General features: G+C 49.1%; 8 protein-coding genes across 8 annotated transcripts; 3 read left to right on the top strand and 5 right to left on the bottom strand.

The window, feature by feature from the left end:
- Nucleotides 1-1,075: 1,075 nt before the first annotated feature.
- On the bottom strand, nt 1,076-1,438 carry GCG54_00004963 (uncharacterized protein; the record flags this gene model as incomplete). Its single annotated transcript, XM_045404999.1, has 1 exon — nt 1,076-1,438. The coding sequence occupies one exon, from the start codon at nt 1,436-1,438 to the stop codon at nt 1,076-1,078; it is 363 nt and encodes a 120-aa protein (XP_045262942.1).
- Nucleotides 1,439-2,669: 1,231 nt separating this feature from the next.
- On the top strand, nt 2,670-3,026 carry GCG54_00004962 (uncharacterized protein; the record flags this gene model as incomplete). The annotated part of the gene is made up of 1 exon (XM_045404998.1): nt 2,670-3,026. The coding sequence occupies one exon, from the start codon at nt 2,670-2,672 to the stop codon at nt 3,024-3,026; it is 357 nt and encodes a 118-aa protein (XP_045262941.1).
- A 280-nt stretch (nt 3,027-3,306) lies between these two features.
- Nucleotides 3,307-4,197, bottom strand: GCG54_00004961 (uncharacterized protein; the record flags this gene model as incomplete). Its single annotated transcript, XM_045404997.1, has 1 exon — nt 3,307-4,197. The coding sequence occupies one exon, from the start codon at nt 4,195-4,197 to the stop codon at nt 3,307-3,309; it is 891 nt and encodes a 296-aa protein (XP_045262940.1).
- Nucleotides 4,198-4,510: 313 nt separating this feature from the next.
- Nucleotides 4,511-5,886, bottom strand: GCG54_00004960 (L-threonine 3-dehydrogenase; the record flags this gene model as incomplete). Its single annotated transcript, XM_045404996.1, has 3 exons — nt 4,511-4,775; nt 4,824-5,554; nt 5,587-5,886. The coding sequence occupies 3 exons, from the start codon at nt 5,884-5,886 to the stop codon at nt 4,511-4,513; spliced, it is 1,296 nt and encodes a 431-aa protein (XP_045262939.1).
- Nucleotides 5,887-6,674: 788 nt separating this feature from the next.
- GCG54_00004959 (uncharacterized protein) lies at nt 6,675-7,207 on the top strand (the record flags this gene model as incomplete). Its single annotated transcript, XM_045404995.1, has 2 exons — nt 6,675-6,786; nt 6,879-7,207. 2 exons carry the CDS (start codon nt 6,675-6,677, stop codon nt 7,205-7,207), a joined length of 441 nt encoding a protein of 146 aa, XP_045262938.1.
- A 137-nt stretch (nt 7,208-7,344) lies between these two features.
- On the bottom strand, nt 7,345-8,234 carry GCG54_00004958 (Sorbose reductase SOU1; the record flags this gene model as incomplete). The annotated part of the gene is made up of 2 exons (XM_045404994.1): nt 7,345-7,806; nt 7,857-8,234. The coding sequence occupies 2 exons, from the start codon at nt 8,232-8,234 to the stop codon at nt 7,345-7,347; spliced, it is 840 nt and encodes a 279-aa protein (XP_045262937.1).
- A 394-nt stretch (nt 8,235-8,628) lies between these two features.
- On the top strand, nt 8,629-9,507 carry GCG54_00004957 (Hydrolase tropI; the record flags this gene model as incomplete). Its single annotated transcript, XM_045404993.1, has 3 exons — nt 8,629-8,678; nt 8,738-9,119; nt 9,181-9,507. 3 exons carry the CDS (start codon nt 8,629-8,631, stop codon nt 9,505-9,507), a joined length of 759 nt encoding a protein of 252 aa, XP_045262936.1.
- A 526-nt stretch (nt 9,508-10,033) lies between these two features.
- GCG54_00004956 (uncharacterized protein) lies at nt 10,034-14,053 on the bottom strand (the record flags this gene model as incomplete). The annotated part of the gene is made up of 8 exons (XM_045404992.1): nt 10,034-10,061; nt 10,121-10,680; nt 10,744-10,995; nt 11,051-12,166; nt 12,659-12,941; nt 13,009-13,178; nt 13,238-13,665; nt 13,723-14,053. The coding sequence occupies 8 exons, from the start codon at nt 14,051-14,053 to the stop codon at nt 10,034-10,036; spliced, it is 3,168 nt and encodes a 1,055-aa protein (XP_045262935.1).
- Between the last annotated feature and the right edge of the window lie 933 nt (nt 14,054-14,986).

The following is a 14,986-nucleotide window of genomic DNA, read 5'->3' as shown; positions in this document are numbered from 1 at the left end:
GAATGTTGCGAAACAGTGAAGAATCAGGGTTATCTAGAACACCAGAATGAGGTCTCAAGTACAATTCCAATCTCTTATATACAATCTTGACCATGGATCCCATTTGGTCTTATCAGACTGCAGTATGATATGGTTTGAGTGGCACACTCCCGACTTTACCCCGGATTTCTTATCAGTCCCAGTCTGACCCCAAATAAGGCTAATGTTTCGGCACAGTCTCCAGTCGAACCCCAGTCTCAACGTGTGCGGAATTTATGTTCCGCCCTGTCTACAATGCATGCGATCCAGATACACATCTTCGTGCATGTATTGTGCACGCATAGTATCTGGCAATGAGAGACGGCTCGAGCACCCTATGTGGCATAGCATAGCTGTCGAACTAAATCAAGTGAGGTGACGAGTGGTCACATTAGCTATCTCCGATCGAGGACCGGCTCAAGTGGGGGCAGGTATCGTCCGACAGGCATATATTTCATTGCCAAGTATCAGGGGGAGGAAAATATATTCCTATTGTGAGACGATTCTTTGGGAATGGGCCGAAAGCGACTGTCAAGGTAACTCTAGGCGGCCATAGAGGGATAGATATCAATACCTTGATTGAGACTGGATTAAAGTAAAGGGATGGTGTAGAGGCCCGGAGCCTACCGTCATCTTTTCGGTGGAATGCAGACGTATAGCTCAGTGTGCTTGTATTTGTATGTTATGCCGTAGAAGTCAATAAGTCTTTGTCTTTGGGGGATAGTGCAAGAATCTATCAACTCAGGCAGCATTTAAACAGGCTGCGTGGGTTTTCGTGCAATTGGTATTGTTATTAAAAGTATCTACACGCATTTGAAGTCGGATCCATGATCAGGTGCGTATGTGGCAGTCAATGATGCCAGCTTATTGAAACATCAAGTAACCCATCTTCTATAGCGTATGATCGATTGTCTGAATTGCGCTTCTTAGATGTAAATTATTTACAAGACCTTAGTCTCCAACCTCAATCCGTGGAGCCTTTGATCATAGGTAGGTCCAAAGACAACCTGCTAGACGTCACCACTTCCGGAGGCCCTCATTCATGATTCCCTGCTCTTCATCGCCTGTATGTGTCGAGCCTGAACGGCTCACCATAATAATCGGGCAACATGCACGCCGAGTGCGGTGACAGCGCAAAGCAACTGACTGCTTGGGGCCTTGCAGGTTCGCTTGCGAGGCAGAATAGTCGCTTGTACCCCCCATTGTTGGTGATGTTCAGAGCCGGGCGGATGAGAGTCATACTTCCAGGCGGAACAGTCGCAGTGTATGTGTTGGTTGTTGCGTCAAAGTTCACAGTGGTACTGTGCTCCCTGTCTGATTCCGTGGAGATCGAGCTGGATATGCAACTATCTGTCTGGGCGGTGACTGCCGGAAGGAGATAGAACAAGACGTTTGTGATTGAGAGAGGAGTGAACCGCATCTTTTATTGAGATTAAGGTGTTTGATGGGATGAAAAGGCATGAGAAAGCAACCGAGTGATGCGAAGATACAGTCCTCTAGCCACCTTTAAATACAATTTGGAATACAGAAAATCAGTTAGCTCACTGCCCGACTCAATGTTCACCGGGGGCCCCTGCTACCTCTGTCAGAATACATCGCGCAGGGTGAGCGAGTGGATGATTCTTGGCAGCTCTTATTTGACACAGAACCGGTGCTTCGAGTCAGGACATGGTGAACGATGCAGCTGGCAGCTTTGCGCGTAAGGAACGACTTGCTTCAATTCTCACGGGTCATCAATTAAGACACGAGTGCACCATTCATGTAGAAATTGAACCCCCCTACAGTCCTTCTGGCTAAGTGTCAGTTATACACGCGGGAGGCGATTGACTGGAGGACGCTCAATTTGAGGAGCGGGAACAGTGTACAGTAGATTTATAGATATGTAGGCTTGCCCTACACGACGTATGCCCTAGGGAGCGATCTGAGCTTAGCTCTGACGTCGAAAAATAGAACAACAACAACAACAACAACAACAAGTGTCAGTTAACTGATCCGACTTACCCGGAGGCAGGCTACCTGTTAACGGCAGATTATTAGCCGCTGGGACCCTCACGCCTCTACAAAGCCGCATGGATAAATGATACCTATCTCAGCAGATGCATGCCAGCAAACAGGCCCTGTATTGCTGAACAGGGCTGTGTGCCTCGTCGTGAAGATCATGAGACTTCCCGACTAATTTCCGCCCATGGCATCAATATCGCGGGACAAAAGTCAACCCAGAACGTGTTATTCATTCCGCCCGCATCTGAGGTTTCGCGGGTTAAAGTAAAAGTGAGCTAAATTTGGACGTGCTCCGCCATGGTATTGGTCGACTTCCGTGAGTCATTGACTATCCGTAGAAGTCTTAATTTATTATTCAAGCTCTAGACATGACGAGTAACCTAGCTCTTCATTTTGGTGTTTCTATTTAATAATATGCCAACAGACATGTGCCTACGATTCTCTCGTCTTCCTCGGCTACATGTTTTGACACATATTGAGCTGATACAACACCTTTCGATTGGCAGTTTTCTTTTCAATCTACCTCACACATATCTTGTTACTTCAAGGAACCTTCAAAGACACACAATGCGTACCTCCTTCCTATTTCTCTACGCGGTATCAGTTGCCTCCGCCCTAACACAGGTGTGTGATGAGAGCTGTCCAAACCCATGCCGACAGGCCATCACGAACACCTACTGCACTGGAGCCCGAAACGCCATTTTTGGGACGCCTCAACCTGCAAGATTCAAGAACCAATGGAACTGCCCCGCCGGCGGAAGCTCGCCTCAAGGAGCATACATCCAGATGACAGAAGATGGAGCTGCAGAGGGTGGGGTCACCGTCTACTGTGTCATGTGAAGACTTACGTCGATTCCGGAATTTGGATAGCTGGCACCTCTAAGGCTGAGATCGAGATGCAAAAGACCGGAACTTTAGAATGTTCGTCCGCCTCAAAAGCTGGGATGGACTACATTGGTGTGCGGTCGTGTAGAGTAAGCGCTGGCAAAAGAGATGCGATTAAATAAACAATTTCATTTCAACGTGATGCATGACAGCTGGGCTGCACCAGACTCATCTCCAGTAGCAGGGTACCAACTACACGTTCTCTTTTATGCCCATGATTTTCGCAGTTCGTACTTGATGCCTTCATTGCCCTTGTGATTGCACTGGTCGACAACGTTCTCACTACGTCTCTATGCTATAGAGAAGTTAAGCATTTTGTGAAGAATTGTGGCCATTTGAATAGCAAAAGCATTCTCAGAATTAATTTGGAATTTTGGCTATCGATCCCCTAAAATCCTATCATCATTCTAGCCTAGCCTTCTTCAGTAGGAAATCAAGAACGCCGTCACCTACGAAGTGGCTGTAATAGACGGAATTCGCAGCTGTCACCTCCATCAACTCATACCCCAGAGCCTCGAGCCCATAACAATACTCTACCATCTCCCTATCCTTTTGGGGGTCAAAAGCGCTGCCTAAGCGGAAGGGCCACGCATCCTTACGGGGTTGCCACTCAATGGTAAGAAAGCTTCCAGGGCTCGCCTGGGGATTCCAGCGGGCTTTCTCTTCAACGATACTCTCTGCCTCGTTCAACGACTCCTCCCAAGCGGCCACCTCGACCTCATAATTGTCGTTATCGTCCAAGCGGTTAATAGCAAAGATCTTCCGCGCATACTGCCATTCCATAACAGGTCCAGGCAAAAAACACGAGACTGCCTCACCATAATCAAGCATCAACATACGGCTGCAGACCTCCTTCTCATGGTGACGTGCGCAGATTTCCGCACGTTCGGCGTCTGTTAATGATAGAGACAAGGGAAGTGTGATCACTTCAATTCGGTCTGGTCTGGAGTCTCGACGTTGGCGGTACTGAGAGGTACGATCAAAGACAGCGCGTGCTAGGCGAGCGCTGCGGGCAGGATGAGCGTTATGTGTCGTGTCGTAAATGGCGATGCCCAACGGAGGGCGCAGAGGTCGGACTGCGGTTTCGGAGTTTTCTGGGGGTATGTTCAAAGACTGAGTACGCAGCGAAGGTTGGGGCGCCGTCATGGCTGGGTGCAGAGTGGACGACGGTCTTTGGTGGAAATGGATTGCAGCAGTATCCCGCTTCCACACCCTCGGAATGGTCGTAGATTCCTTCTTCTTCATTGACGTAACGAGAACACTGCGGATCCTGTGTCTCCAAAGGATAGCCATAGTCCCCTGGTCGCGGGCAGAACTGGCACATCGTGTGAACGGTTTCTGAGTGATGGGCAGTTTGGATTGATAATTTAGTTTGCTTCTTGAGGCTTTTAAGAGGGATTTTATGAGAAAAGGGAAAAAAACATGTTTGACGGGCAGAAGAGGCCATTCACGAGTGCTACCTATTCGTACCGAACGTCTCGCCCCGCCTTTACTAGGCAGCACACCTCCAGAGTGGGTTTACCGTCGGCTGTTGGTGGATCTACTGGTCAAAACGGCGGCACAGTCGTTGATACGCAGCGGTGAAGGATGCTGCGCCTTGGCAAAATCAAATAAGACGTTCACGCCATATTGAATCGTTCATCCTGACAACGACCTTCCCGATGTTATGATGGTCTTTAAAGGCCTTCATTCGAAACGGAACTTCCTCCAGGCAGGCTTCTACCACAAGAGGCCGCAGCTTGCCCTCTCTGATGTACTCCATAACCTCATAACTCTCATCCCATCCACCCATCAGGAGACCCTGGAATTTAATCGAACGTTCCACCATCAAAGCCAAGGGTATGGTCAAGTTTCCTCTTGATTTCGGTACCCTGGTCACAGTTAGAGTTTCACATGCATATTGGTGAGTAGTGTCTTACCCGACGCATATGACTGAGCCTCCATCGCAAACGTAATCGATCAGTCCTTCGAAGGCCGTTTCGCAACCTGATGTAACAATCAGATAATCGGCGTTCCGCCGAGCCTCTTTGGCATTACGTAGTCTTTGGCACGCGTCGGAAATGCTCCTTTGGAACTCGTCCCAGTCAATCGCCTGGTCGGGGGCGGCAATGAATTCGTCAAAGGTATCGGCAGCTCTCGAGCCCAACGCTTCAGCCTTCCACGCCAGATCGATACCAATAACTTTAGCTTTGAAAACATTGCGGGCCATCATTCCGGCTAAATGTCCAATCCCGCCGCAAACCCCACTGACAATGACCAAATCGCCCAGGGAAGGATTCGCAGACTTCAAAGCCCTGAGTGCCGCGGCCCCGGAACATGGAGCGGTGGTGTACATCCCAGGACGGATACCCATCCCTTCATCGAAAACGAAATTTGGTAGCGGCATGAGGGAAGTATAAGGTGCTGTTAGGTATTGCTGAAACGTGCCGCTGTGGTGGCGAGGGAAGGTTGTCTGCTCCTGACAGGATTCGGGGATGCCGTGCGAACAATAGTAGCAAGATCGGCAGTAGGAGGCCAGATATCTCGCCGCAACTGGTTTGCCTAGAAGTGATTGATCGAAGCTCATGACTACGTGCCCGATACCTTCGTGGCCAGCGATATGATTAGGTCCCCGGAGGCCGTCTTCAGGGCCGAGTGAGAACAGTACATCCTGTGAATGTGTTGCTTTAGCAATTCGCTCACTTGGATCCCAAGAAGACCGCTTACGCTGCCGCAAATGCCTGTCCAAGCTATTTTGACAACAACTTCGCCAGGCCCTGGGGGTCGCACAGGGATTGATTGGACCTCTTGGTTGAGGCTCGGGCCCAACTTTGGTGTAACGATTGCTGTCTGCACTGAGGGTATACTGATGCCACGCAAAGTGTACGGGGACTGTGACAACGGGCTGGCATCCAACATCTCAGGCCTAGAGGCTATCGAAATGTCACTGGATGACACTTTCTCTGACAACTGAAGCTTCTCTCCATGAGATTCTCTCATCATCGTTGCGGTCTTGCTTGTCCATCAGCTAAAGGCAACGATGTTAGTTTCTGATGTTCGAGCTGCCTAAGCATCTGAGTGCCAGGAGTCTAAACAATAATTGAATGGCCTTTGCCCGAGATCCCTTAGTTTGGGTAGCACCCTTACAAGAATATTGCGACAATTGACGAAGCGGAATACATATTCCTCCCACTGCCTTATCAACGGCAGGTCCCTCCCTGTATTTCCGGCACCGACCGGCATCTCTCCCGGTATCGGCGCTCCAAGCACAAATTTACGATTGAAACTTGATAACAGTCGAATGTTCATGTGGAGGTTCGCGATATGTTTTCCGCACTTGCATATCCAAGATCTTTGGTGTATGCATTGAAAGCGTCGGAGGGTCGAGATCGCTCCAATAGAAAGATCCAATGGTAAGTAAGCCTGCAAGCCGCCAATGGCTCCGCATAACCTGATTTGGCAACTTTCCATTCTAAGACTTGCCAAATCTGAGCAGGGCAGGAAACAAGTCGTCAACCATCGGGTCATCTAAGCACGTCAACCCAAGACACTTCGCTTTTAGATCCATGGATGATGACGAATAATCTGGACTGTTTTGAGTGGTACCTCTGCAACATGAATGCTGAGGAATATAAATTCCGCCGTGGTCACTACCAGAGTGCTACGTCAGTTAGACACTACGAGTAGTGACTAGCCAGAATATAAGCAAATGTCCGCTTGATGAAATATTCGCAAATCATTCTAGGCAAACAAGTACAGTCGCAAATCATCAATTGCCACAACCAATCAAGATGTCTCACTTGACCTACTACACGTACCAAGGCTTCGGGTCAGACAACCTCAAGTCACATGCGTACAATCAAGCTGTGCGCATGGAAAATCAAATCTTCATTTCTGGTCAAGGTATTTCGCTCACTTTTGCTCCGTTCTGTATCTCTTAAATCCAACCTTGTTTGCCACTAAATCGCGAGACATCTTATAACTCACTTCAAAAGGTGGCCACGACAGAGTCACTGGCAAACATTCTAGGGATATCGACGAGCACATTGACCAAGCATTCGAAAACGTCGACTTTGTCTTGAGAGATGCTGGTGGGAAGGGCTGGGAGCAGGTCTTCATCGTGAGGTCATACCACATTCACCTCACCGATGAGGCACAGGCAGCAATGGTCAGAAACTTCAAAAAATGGATGCCAAACCATAAGGCGCTTTGGACCTGTGTGGGGGTTACGAGACTAGGGTCGGGTGGCATGCAGGTCGAAATTGAGGTCGTAGCTCACGACCCTGAAGGGGCTGCGGCAGCAAAAGCAAAGGAACAAGCTTGAAGGATGATCACTCTTCTCGAACAAAGAGGCTGAAACGTCGAGACATTGGTCAGAATACAACATCATCATGTGGAAGGACAATTGATATATTTAACTTTTATAACCTATGCTCACATCTGGGTTGAAAATGCGGTTGATTACTGCTTGGTCTCGTAGCTGATCAGTCCGTCTATGGTTCCCGCGTGCAAGCCACCAGTGATCGCAATATCAGTTGCTGTGGTATGTCTCGCGGCGTCACTGAGAAGATAAATCACAGCGCCCGTCAAGTCATTTTGCGTGCTCAGACGCTGGTTAGGAGGCGCCAGCCACATCTGCTCTCCTTCTCGCTTGCTTTTCAGCCCTCGTACCTTGCGCGTCATTTCCGAGTCGACAAACCCGGGGGAGATGGTGTTGACGCGAATTTGGTGAGGCGCCAACTCAACAGCCAACGCCTTAGACAGCATGAACACCGCTCCCTTTGAGGCGTTGTATGCCGCCATACGGTAGCCAGGCAGGCCGATGTGCGCAGACTGAGAAGCCAGGAGGACCATGCTACCTCCAGTACCCTGCTTCACCATTTGCGCTGCCACGAGCTGAGCTACGAAGAAAGTTCCGCGAACCTGTTGGAACCATTAGCGATGATGATCCTCACACGGAAGCAATGACTAACGTTGATTTCTTGAATGCGATTGAACTCATCCCATGTTTGCTCAAGGAACGGCTTATCAATGGCGATACCAGCAGCTGGCACGCATCCGTCGATGGTGCCAAACTCACTCAACGCCTTATCAAAGGCAGCTTTGATACTCTCCTGAGATGTGACGTCGGTCTGGATATAGACAGCCTTCGTAGAGAACTTGGCGGTCAAAGTGCCAAACTCTTCAACTGGCTTCTCCTGGATATCAAGCACCGCGACATTACCGCCCATCTCACAGATGGCGCGAGTGCAGGCAAATCCAATACCCTGCGCTCCGCCTGTTACGATGTAATTGCGACCGCGCAGCTCAAACATCGGCCGCACATCGTCAAGGGGGTCAGAAGGAGGCATCTTCGGGGTTGTCGGAGGCGTGAGGTATGCTGGTTGGATATGATAGAATACCGTATTGGATGAGTGTTCCTGGTAAGAGAAAACGAGAGACATATCCGAATCTCTTTCGACGTCACAAATGCGATCTGTTTCTTATCGTGGTTTTTGGGGTTATGGTTCAGGAACTAGTTCCGACCTTCGGAAAGTGGGTCCCGGGCCCCGCTGCCGGGGGTCTACGGAAGCTCCGAAACTATTAGATCTGACCCGCATCACATTGCGACGATGACCGAGACAGGTCGGCAACACCAAGAGAGTAAACAAGATAAGATAATCGGTCGCGATGAATGTTTCTGATTTGATCATGCACGCATTATAGCATTGAAGCTGCTGTTAGGCTCTGTTATCGTTACCAATCATGGCATCCCACGCGCCCGCTGCATGCTGCACAGCCGGCAAACTACACGAGTACGCATTCACACATGAGGCCATATTTTGTAGCTTAAATCGAATCTAACTTATTGCAGAGGTACCCCTGAGGGTAGCCTGATCCAGATTGACGGCAACATCGAAGCGTATCTGGCGATACCAACATCTCAGCAGACGCCCGCGCGAGCAGTACTGTATCTGCCGGACATCATCGGCATATGGCAGAACAGCAAGCTCATGGCTGATGAGTTTGCACGCCATGGCTACGTCTGTCTTGTTCTCGACACTTTCAACCGTGATCCCTGTCCATTAAACATGCCTGCGGACTTCGATATCATGAAGTGGCTGCAAGAAGGATCCGACGGCCAGAATCCGCATACGACAGAGACCATTGACCCGATAGTCCAGGCCGCAATCAAGTATCTGAAAGGCATGGGCATCGAACAGATTGGGGCAGCAGGGTACTGCTTCGGCGCAAAAGTGAGTTCCTAGTCTTACAGCACTGCCGTTGTCAGTCACGGGTTACTAAAGAAGACTTCAGTACGCTGTGCGCCACTATCAAAGCGGCATTCAGTGTGGTTTCATTGCTCACCCCTCATTTGTGGACTCAGATGAGTTGGCTGCCATTACTGGGCCGTTGTCCATTGCTGCGGCTGAGTTCGACGACATATTCCCCGCAGAGAAGCGCCACGAAAGTGAAGCGATACTGGCGAAGACAGGAAAGGACTACCAAATCACTCTGTTCTCTGGAGTCTCCCATGGTTTCTCTGTTCGTGGTGACGTGAAGGATGAGAAGCAGCGGTTTGCAAAGGAGCAGGCCTTTTACCAGGCGATTACTTGGTTTGACAGATACTTCAAGACCAACTAGACCTTCCTAGTCTTGTCGAGATGCAACAACTGATTGCATAATTGTGTATAAGTGGACCTAAAATAGACTAGGCGTTTATAATCAATCGTCAAGGATCCATATGCATTGAATGCAGCGGGGTCTGTACTACAAGCTTGGGTTATTGTTCTACACTCAAGAGTCTTTATGAGGCCGTGCAACTCAAATGTGTACCTCTCATTTGTTGCTTGTAGTACCTTTTGCAGTTAAGCACTTGTCAAAGCAAAAGGGAGTGGCGGAGGATCTGGAAAATGAGTGGGTATCAATCATGACCATTCGTCACTGGAACTAAAATATACTCTCTGACAGTACTGTACTCGCGTCACCGCCAGTCGTCCAATCAATCCCCAACAACCCATCCCACCCGGATTCCGTATTATTAACACTTGAAATCCCAGCCAACGTGCCTGCAACTTCAGACTCCACAGCCACATCGGCACCAAGACGTGATGGATGATCCGTGCTGAACTGAGCCACCTGCGAACCTGTTCGGCAGTTTCTTGGTCTCTCAAGCATCCCCAAGCCGGTTAGACTTTCTCTAACTTCGGATAACTTCTCAGCCAACCCCTGGGATGCTCTTGAGATCTTCGCGTACCCAGTTGCCAGGGCGACAGCCATCTCGTAGCTTCGGCCCATAGCTCCAGCAACCTCTGTAGAGAGAGTAGCCAGCACAGCTGACCTGTTGTGTTCAAGGAATGATGTAAGCACGAAGCCCAGCCCTGATGCGGATGCGAGAAGAGGCTGATAGAACGGTTGTTGTTTGCGGTAGATGTCCGTTGTCGTGTTCAGATTGTAAAGAACGTTGCAAACGTCGAATAACACTTCAATGGCGGGTCGGAGGTACTGCTTGCTGGTTTGTACGTCGGCTTTTGAGAAGAAATGTGGTTTAAATAGGAGACTTCGAACAGACTCGGCCCGGAGATTCAAGAGAATCTTCCATGTTGGAGGCTGGCTTAGAGGATCACTGTGCCAGAGTTGAATTATGGACGGGTCCGCAACCGCCCTCTTCCGCCATTGTTCGATTCGGAAGTTCATGACCTCAAAAGCTTCCTCGTCGTCGTATCGTTGTGACTTTGTAGCTTGGGAAATAGGGTCGCTGAACTTGTCGCTGAGCTTGATGAATGTGAGCATGGCCTCGAGATATGGAAGTTTAATCTGGTAAAACGATGTCAGCAAGGTCGCGTTTCGACTACAAAATGTTGTCGCAAATGGCCTTACAGAAGAAGTGTTGATGGGCCCGAAAGCACTCTCCTGGAAATTTCTCGGGAGACCTGCAGCAGCACTCCATTGGCGGTCGAGAATGACGATGCTCGACATAAGAGCCCATACTTCTGTACGTTGAGCCCGTGAATCGAGCATGTCTTCCGACATGACGCCGTTGTGGAACCCAAGTTCCATCAACATGCGCCCTGCAGTTCCACACATGCGCCATGCAGATTGCGGCGTATCGTTGAAGAAATCATAAGCGCCCTGGCCCACTTGTGAGAAATCATGTCATGTGTGAAATCGCAATGCATCTAAATACCTTGAGCAAGACTATGATTACTCCAGTCATAGTAGACCTCAGGGCGGCAAGTTTGCTGCTGATAGCAGGCTGGATACTCTCTCGGATAATGGCTTCACTTTCGTGTTTTGAAGGTGTCGCATCGGCATGAAGGCCTATCAACAAAGCCAGATTCAGAATCAACAGGTCGTCTTCGGAAGCGACCTCGACGGGCTCGGTGAAGAACTCCCACGTCGTCGAGTCTCCATCGGTATAGCAATTACGAGCGCGCGTCTGAACCTCATCGATGTCGACAATGGGGTGAAGATCGCCGATTACTTCCTGATATACCCCTAATAGTCTCCTGGCATCTTTCAGGCTCATCAGCCCTCGGAACTTGAGAAGAGCTGAGGAATTGCAGGCGGGTGTTTGGGTCTGGACGGCAGAAGCTTTGTCTTGGGTAAAGACCACTTCATTGAACTCGATATCTGAGGTAACCTTTAGATGTGGTGGGTGTCGTGATTGCGTGGCAGAAAAGCTGCCCCTCGGTGGTTCGGCTTGCGATTGCGATGATGCATTGAGGCTATTATCTGGGCTAGGCAATCCGTATATCGGCCGGGGCGGAGTTTGCCAATTCTGCTCTATTGCACCCACATAGTCCCCAATAGCGGTCGCGTCGTTCATAAGAGTTGACAAGAAGTCTTCGTTGTTGCAATCGGTCGCCTCAAAGGTGGGTTCGGGTGGGCTCTGGCTCGACGTTTGAACTCGAGACGCTAGGCTGTTCAGCTGGCCTTGAAGACTGGAGAGGATCTCCATAATTGCGTCTTGGTTATTGCTAGACGCGCCGCAACAGTCAGCGAAAGCGATGGAGAATATGGTATTTATGACAGACCATGAGGAAGACGGAGAGGAACTGGTTCGCTTCTCCTGACGTTGGATCGTTTCGACGACTGCTTGGGGCCACTCCTCTGCTCCAAGGAAGCTATCGTAACTGCACGCCTGATCGCGACCAGCGCAATATTTGCAAGGTTGCCGACCATCGCATTTTCCCTTGCGCCGGCGACAAGCATCGCAGGCCCGCAAAGCGTAGGGTGCTCGTCGCTTGCCCGACTCTCCGTTCGAGTTGCCTGGCCGCTTTGCCACGCGTGCCTCCCTTATCTGCGACATTTATTGTGTCCTCGTTCTGTTCTTATCGGGGTCCGGGCGGTATCGTCAGTAGGAAGGGCGCGCTGCTTGAAGGTCTACGTTGGACAAGAATGATTGGCAATGTGTGCAGTTACAGCTGCATTGGCATGCAGGTCGCACAAATCGACGTTGGAAAGATCACAAAGACAGGGCAGATGACCACGCATGCAAAATGACGAGAAACACGTAGATGGGTATGGGGCGTTATCTTTTCGAAGGCGAACATTGGACGGCGACCATTCCCCAGACCCGCACCGGCTGCCGGGAACCCCTTTCCGGGGTGCAGATAAGGGTCAAGGCGGTTTCTACGAAGGTTTCTCCTTATCCTGATAGAGGGCCTTATCATGCTGAGAATGCGGGGGAAACATGCTTGACCCTTGTCCGAAAGGGCTAAATCAATTGTCGGCCGGGTACCTCCTCAGCTAACGGTGCACTACCCGATGCCTCCCTCTATCTTTTGCGTACCTGGTAGCTGAACATGCTATTTGAAGCTACCGAATTCCGGTCCCTCATCTTCGCCGCAGTTTCAGCTCCCGTCACAGGCACTCTGTACTCCAAGGCCGTGCCAGGCGGTTGGCCCTCGACAGCATGAGGAAAGGGAAGGTATTCAGGCATCAAGTCCATCTGCACGAGAACAGTTCCTTGATCCCATGAAATATGTTCATGATAGAGCCGGTCCCCGCGGATGTTTACCACTGCTGTGAATGGGACCTCCACATACTTGAATGTGGGTGGAATTCCGGGGACGCTAGACACAAGCTTTGTTTAGCGCCCACATCGCGTTAGATAAACCCCAGTCACAGATGATCACTTACAGCCAATCCACGATTTTGTTATGCGTGAACTTGTAGATGAATTCGTCAACAATGCGGTCGACGCCAATTGTTCGGCTAATGAGTTCCAGTTCCGTGTCATCCGAGTTGCTGAAGATGAAGTTGTTCCGGTAGAACTGAGTCAAGGGCGCGCGTCCAATCCCGCCAGTCAACTGCGTGCTTTGGTCGACTGTTTAGGTCCCTGCATAGCGTTCGCGGCGTATTTACTTACAGTAGGCACATGATTCACATAAGGTTGATCTACCATGGTACTCATCGTATGCTCAACCGAGCGATCCGCAAATTCGTAGTATGTGTGCTCGTCCCAGATACTTTCTAGGTCGAAATATGGGCCGTTCATGAGTGGCTTGAGAAACGTCAAGTTCCTCGTATGCGACAGCGACTCTGCCCAATAGTCGAAGTCATCTTGGAATGGTGTTGCAAAGCGAAAGGACTTCGCTTTCGCATATCTGTAAGTTGTGACACCAGCCGCCCTGCCCGTTACAGATATAGGCTGCCCTGCCACATGACGCTGTACAGGAATTTCAGCCTTTCTCAGGTCTTCTTCATCTGATGGATTGGCGTACACGACACCGCCGACAATGGTGGGAAAGTTGCTCAAGACATCCGCAACCGCATTCCACAGCGTTGAATCGTATGCTATTAGCCAATCGACTTAGTCTTTCATCTGGTGCGGTGGCCATTGTTGGAGCTCACCAATGATTCCAAAACGACTCTGCGATTCCAATTTGTCGCAACTCTGCATCGCCTCAAGAGCGTATCTCATGACTTCTGGAACATCGCCGCCATGGGAGATTGCCTGCGCTTGAATACCGACCACCACATAACCTTCCTCGGCCCATTTTACAAGTGCCGATGGAACGCCATCGATGATGTCCAGGTGCTTGGAGGAGTCTTGCTGCAGAATTATGAGGCCGGGTCCATGGCCTCGCCGTGAAAGTGGCGACAGCAGGATGATGCCTTCACGAAGCTGCTGTGGCCGCGCTTGCGGCAGCGATGCCGGAGGTTTGCTGATGTCTGCGTACATGTTTGGCTCTATTCGATTTCTTTGTTGGCAATTCGTTGGTAGAACCTTGATTACACTTGTCAAACTGTTGCTCTTATCTAGTAGCTATGAAGCAAATGCAAATTATCTTATCTACGTGTCAAAGACTCCTTTACAACTTGAATTAAGGATGTTCCGAGGAGCATACATGGGCAAAGTTTTGTGTTTGGCATAGCTCCCATTAAATTCCCATGGGTAGTCGTCGCAGCTACATCCGGAGTGGCTGCGAGACGCATAGGACCGGGGTCCGTTCCGTTCCGATCGGAAGTTCCGTGATAAGGTCCGTTCCCCACCCGACTACGGTGCACCATTAGGACATGTCCGCCAACCCCCAAATCTACTAATCCACTAATCCACAAATCTCACCGCTAAGCAGCATAAACATCCCTAATTAGCTTAAATCCCTAAATCCATAAATCCATAAATCTCTTAATCTCAGAATCCATAAATGTTAGAATTTATTTACAATTATATATAATTATATATAGTTATATATAATTATAACTATTAGTTTAATCTTCTTAATTATATAGCCCTATACTTCCAGACTATTATTATACTGCTTCCTCCTTATAATCTAACTTTACCCTACTTAATAATATTAATAAGTATACTATATAAATTTACTACTCTTAGTTTATAGTTATAGGGGCGTTTATTAATTTAAAGCCTTAATAACTAGTAATTAGTAAGTTTCACAATAATAGTACTACCCTTATTAAGATATAGGAATATCTTATAATAAAGGGGGTTAAAATAAGTAATTAGACTATTAAATAAAGGCTTATAGAATAGGGATATCACTACCTCCTAGTTATTAGAGTAGAAGATAAAGAGAATATACTTCTCACTATTAAGTACTTCTACTATAAATAGATAACTTTAGATAAGTAGATCTTATAATAGCTTAAAGTT

This window comes from Colletotrichum gloeosporioides (assembly GCF_011800055.1).
Source record: "Colletotrichum gloeosporioides strain Lc1 chromosome Unknown consensus_54, whole genome shotgun sequence".
Taxonomy (NCBI): domain Eukaryota; kingdom Fungi; phylum Ascomycota; class Sordariomycetes; order Glomerellales; family Glomerellaceae; genus Colletotrichum; species Colletotrichum gloeosporioides.
Note: the sequence above shows the minus strand (reverse complement) of the source record. Positions and strands in the feature narration are given on the sequence as shown.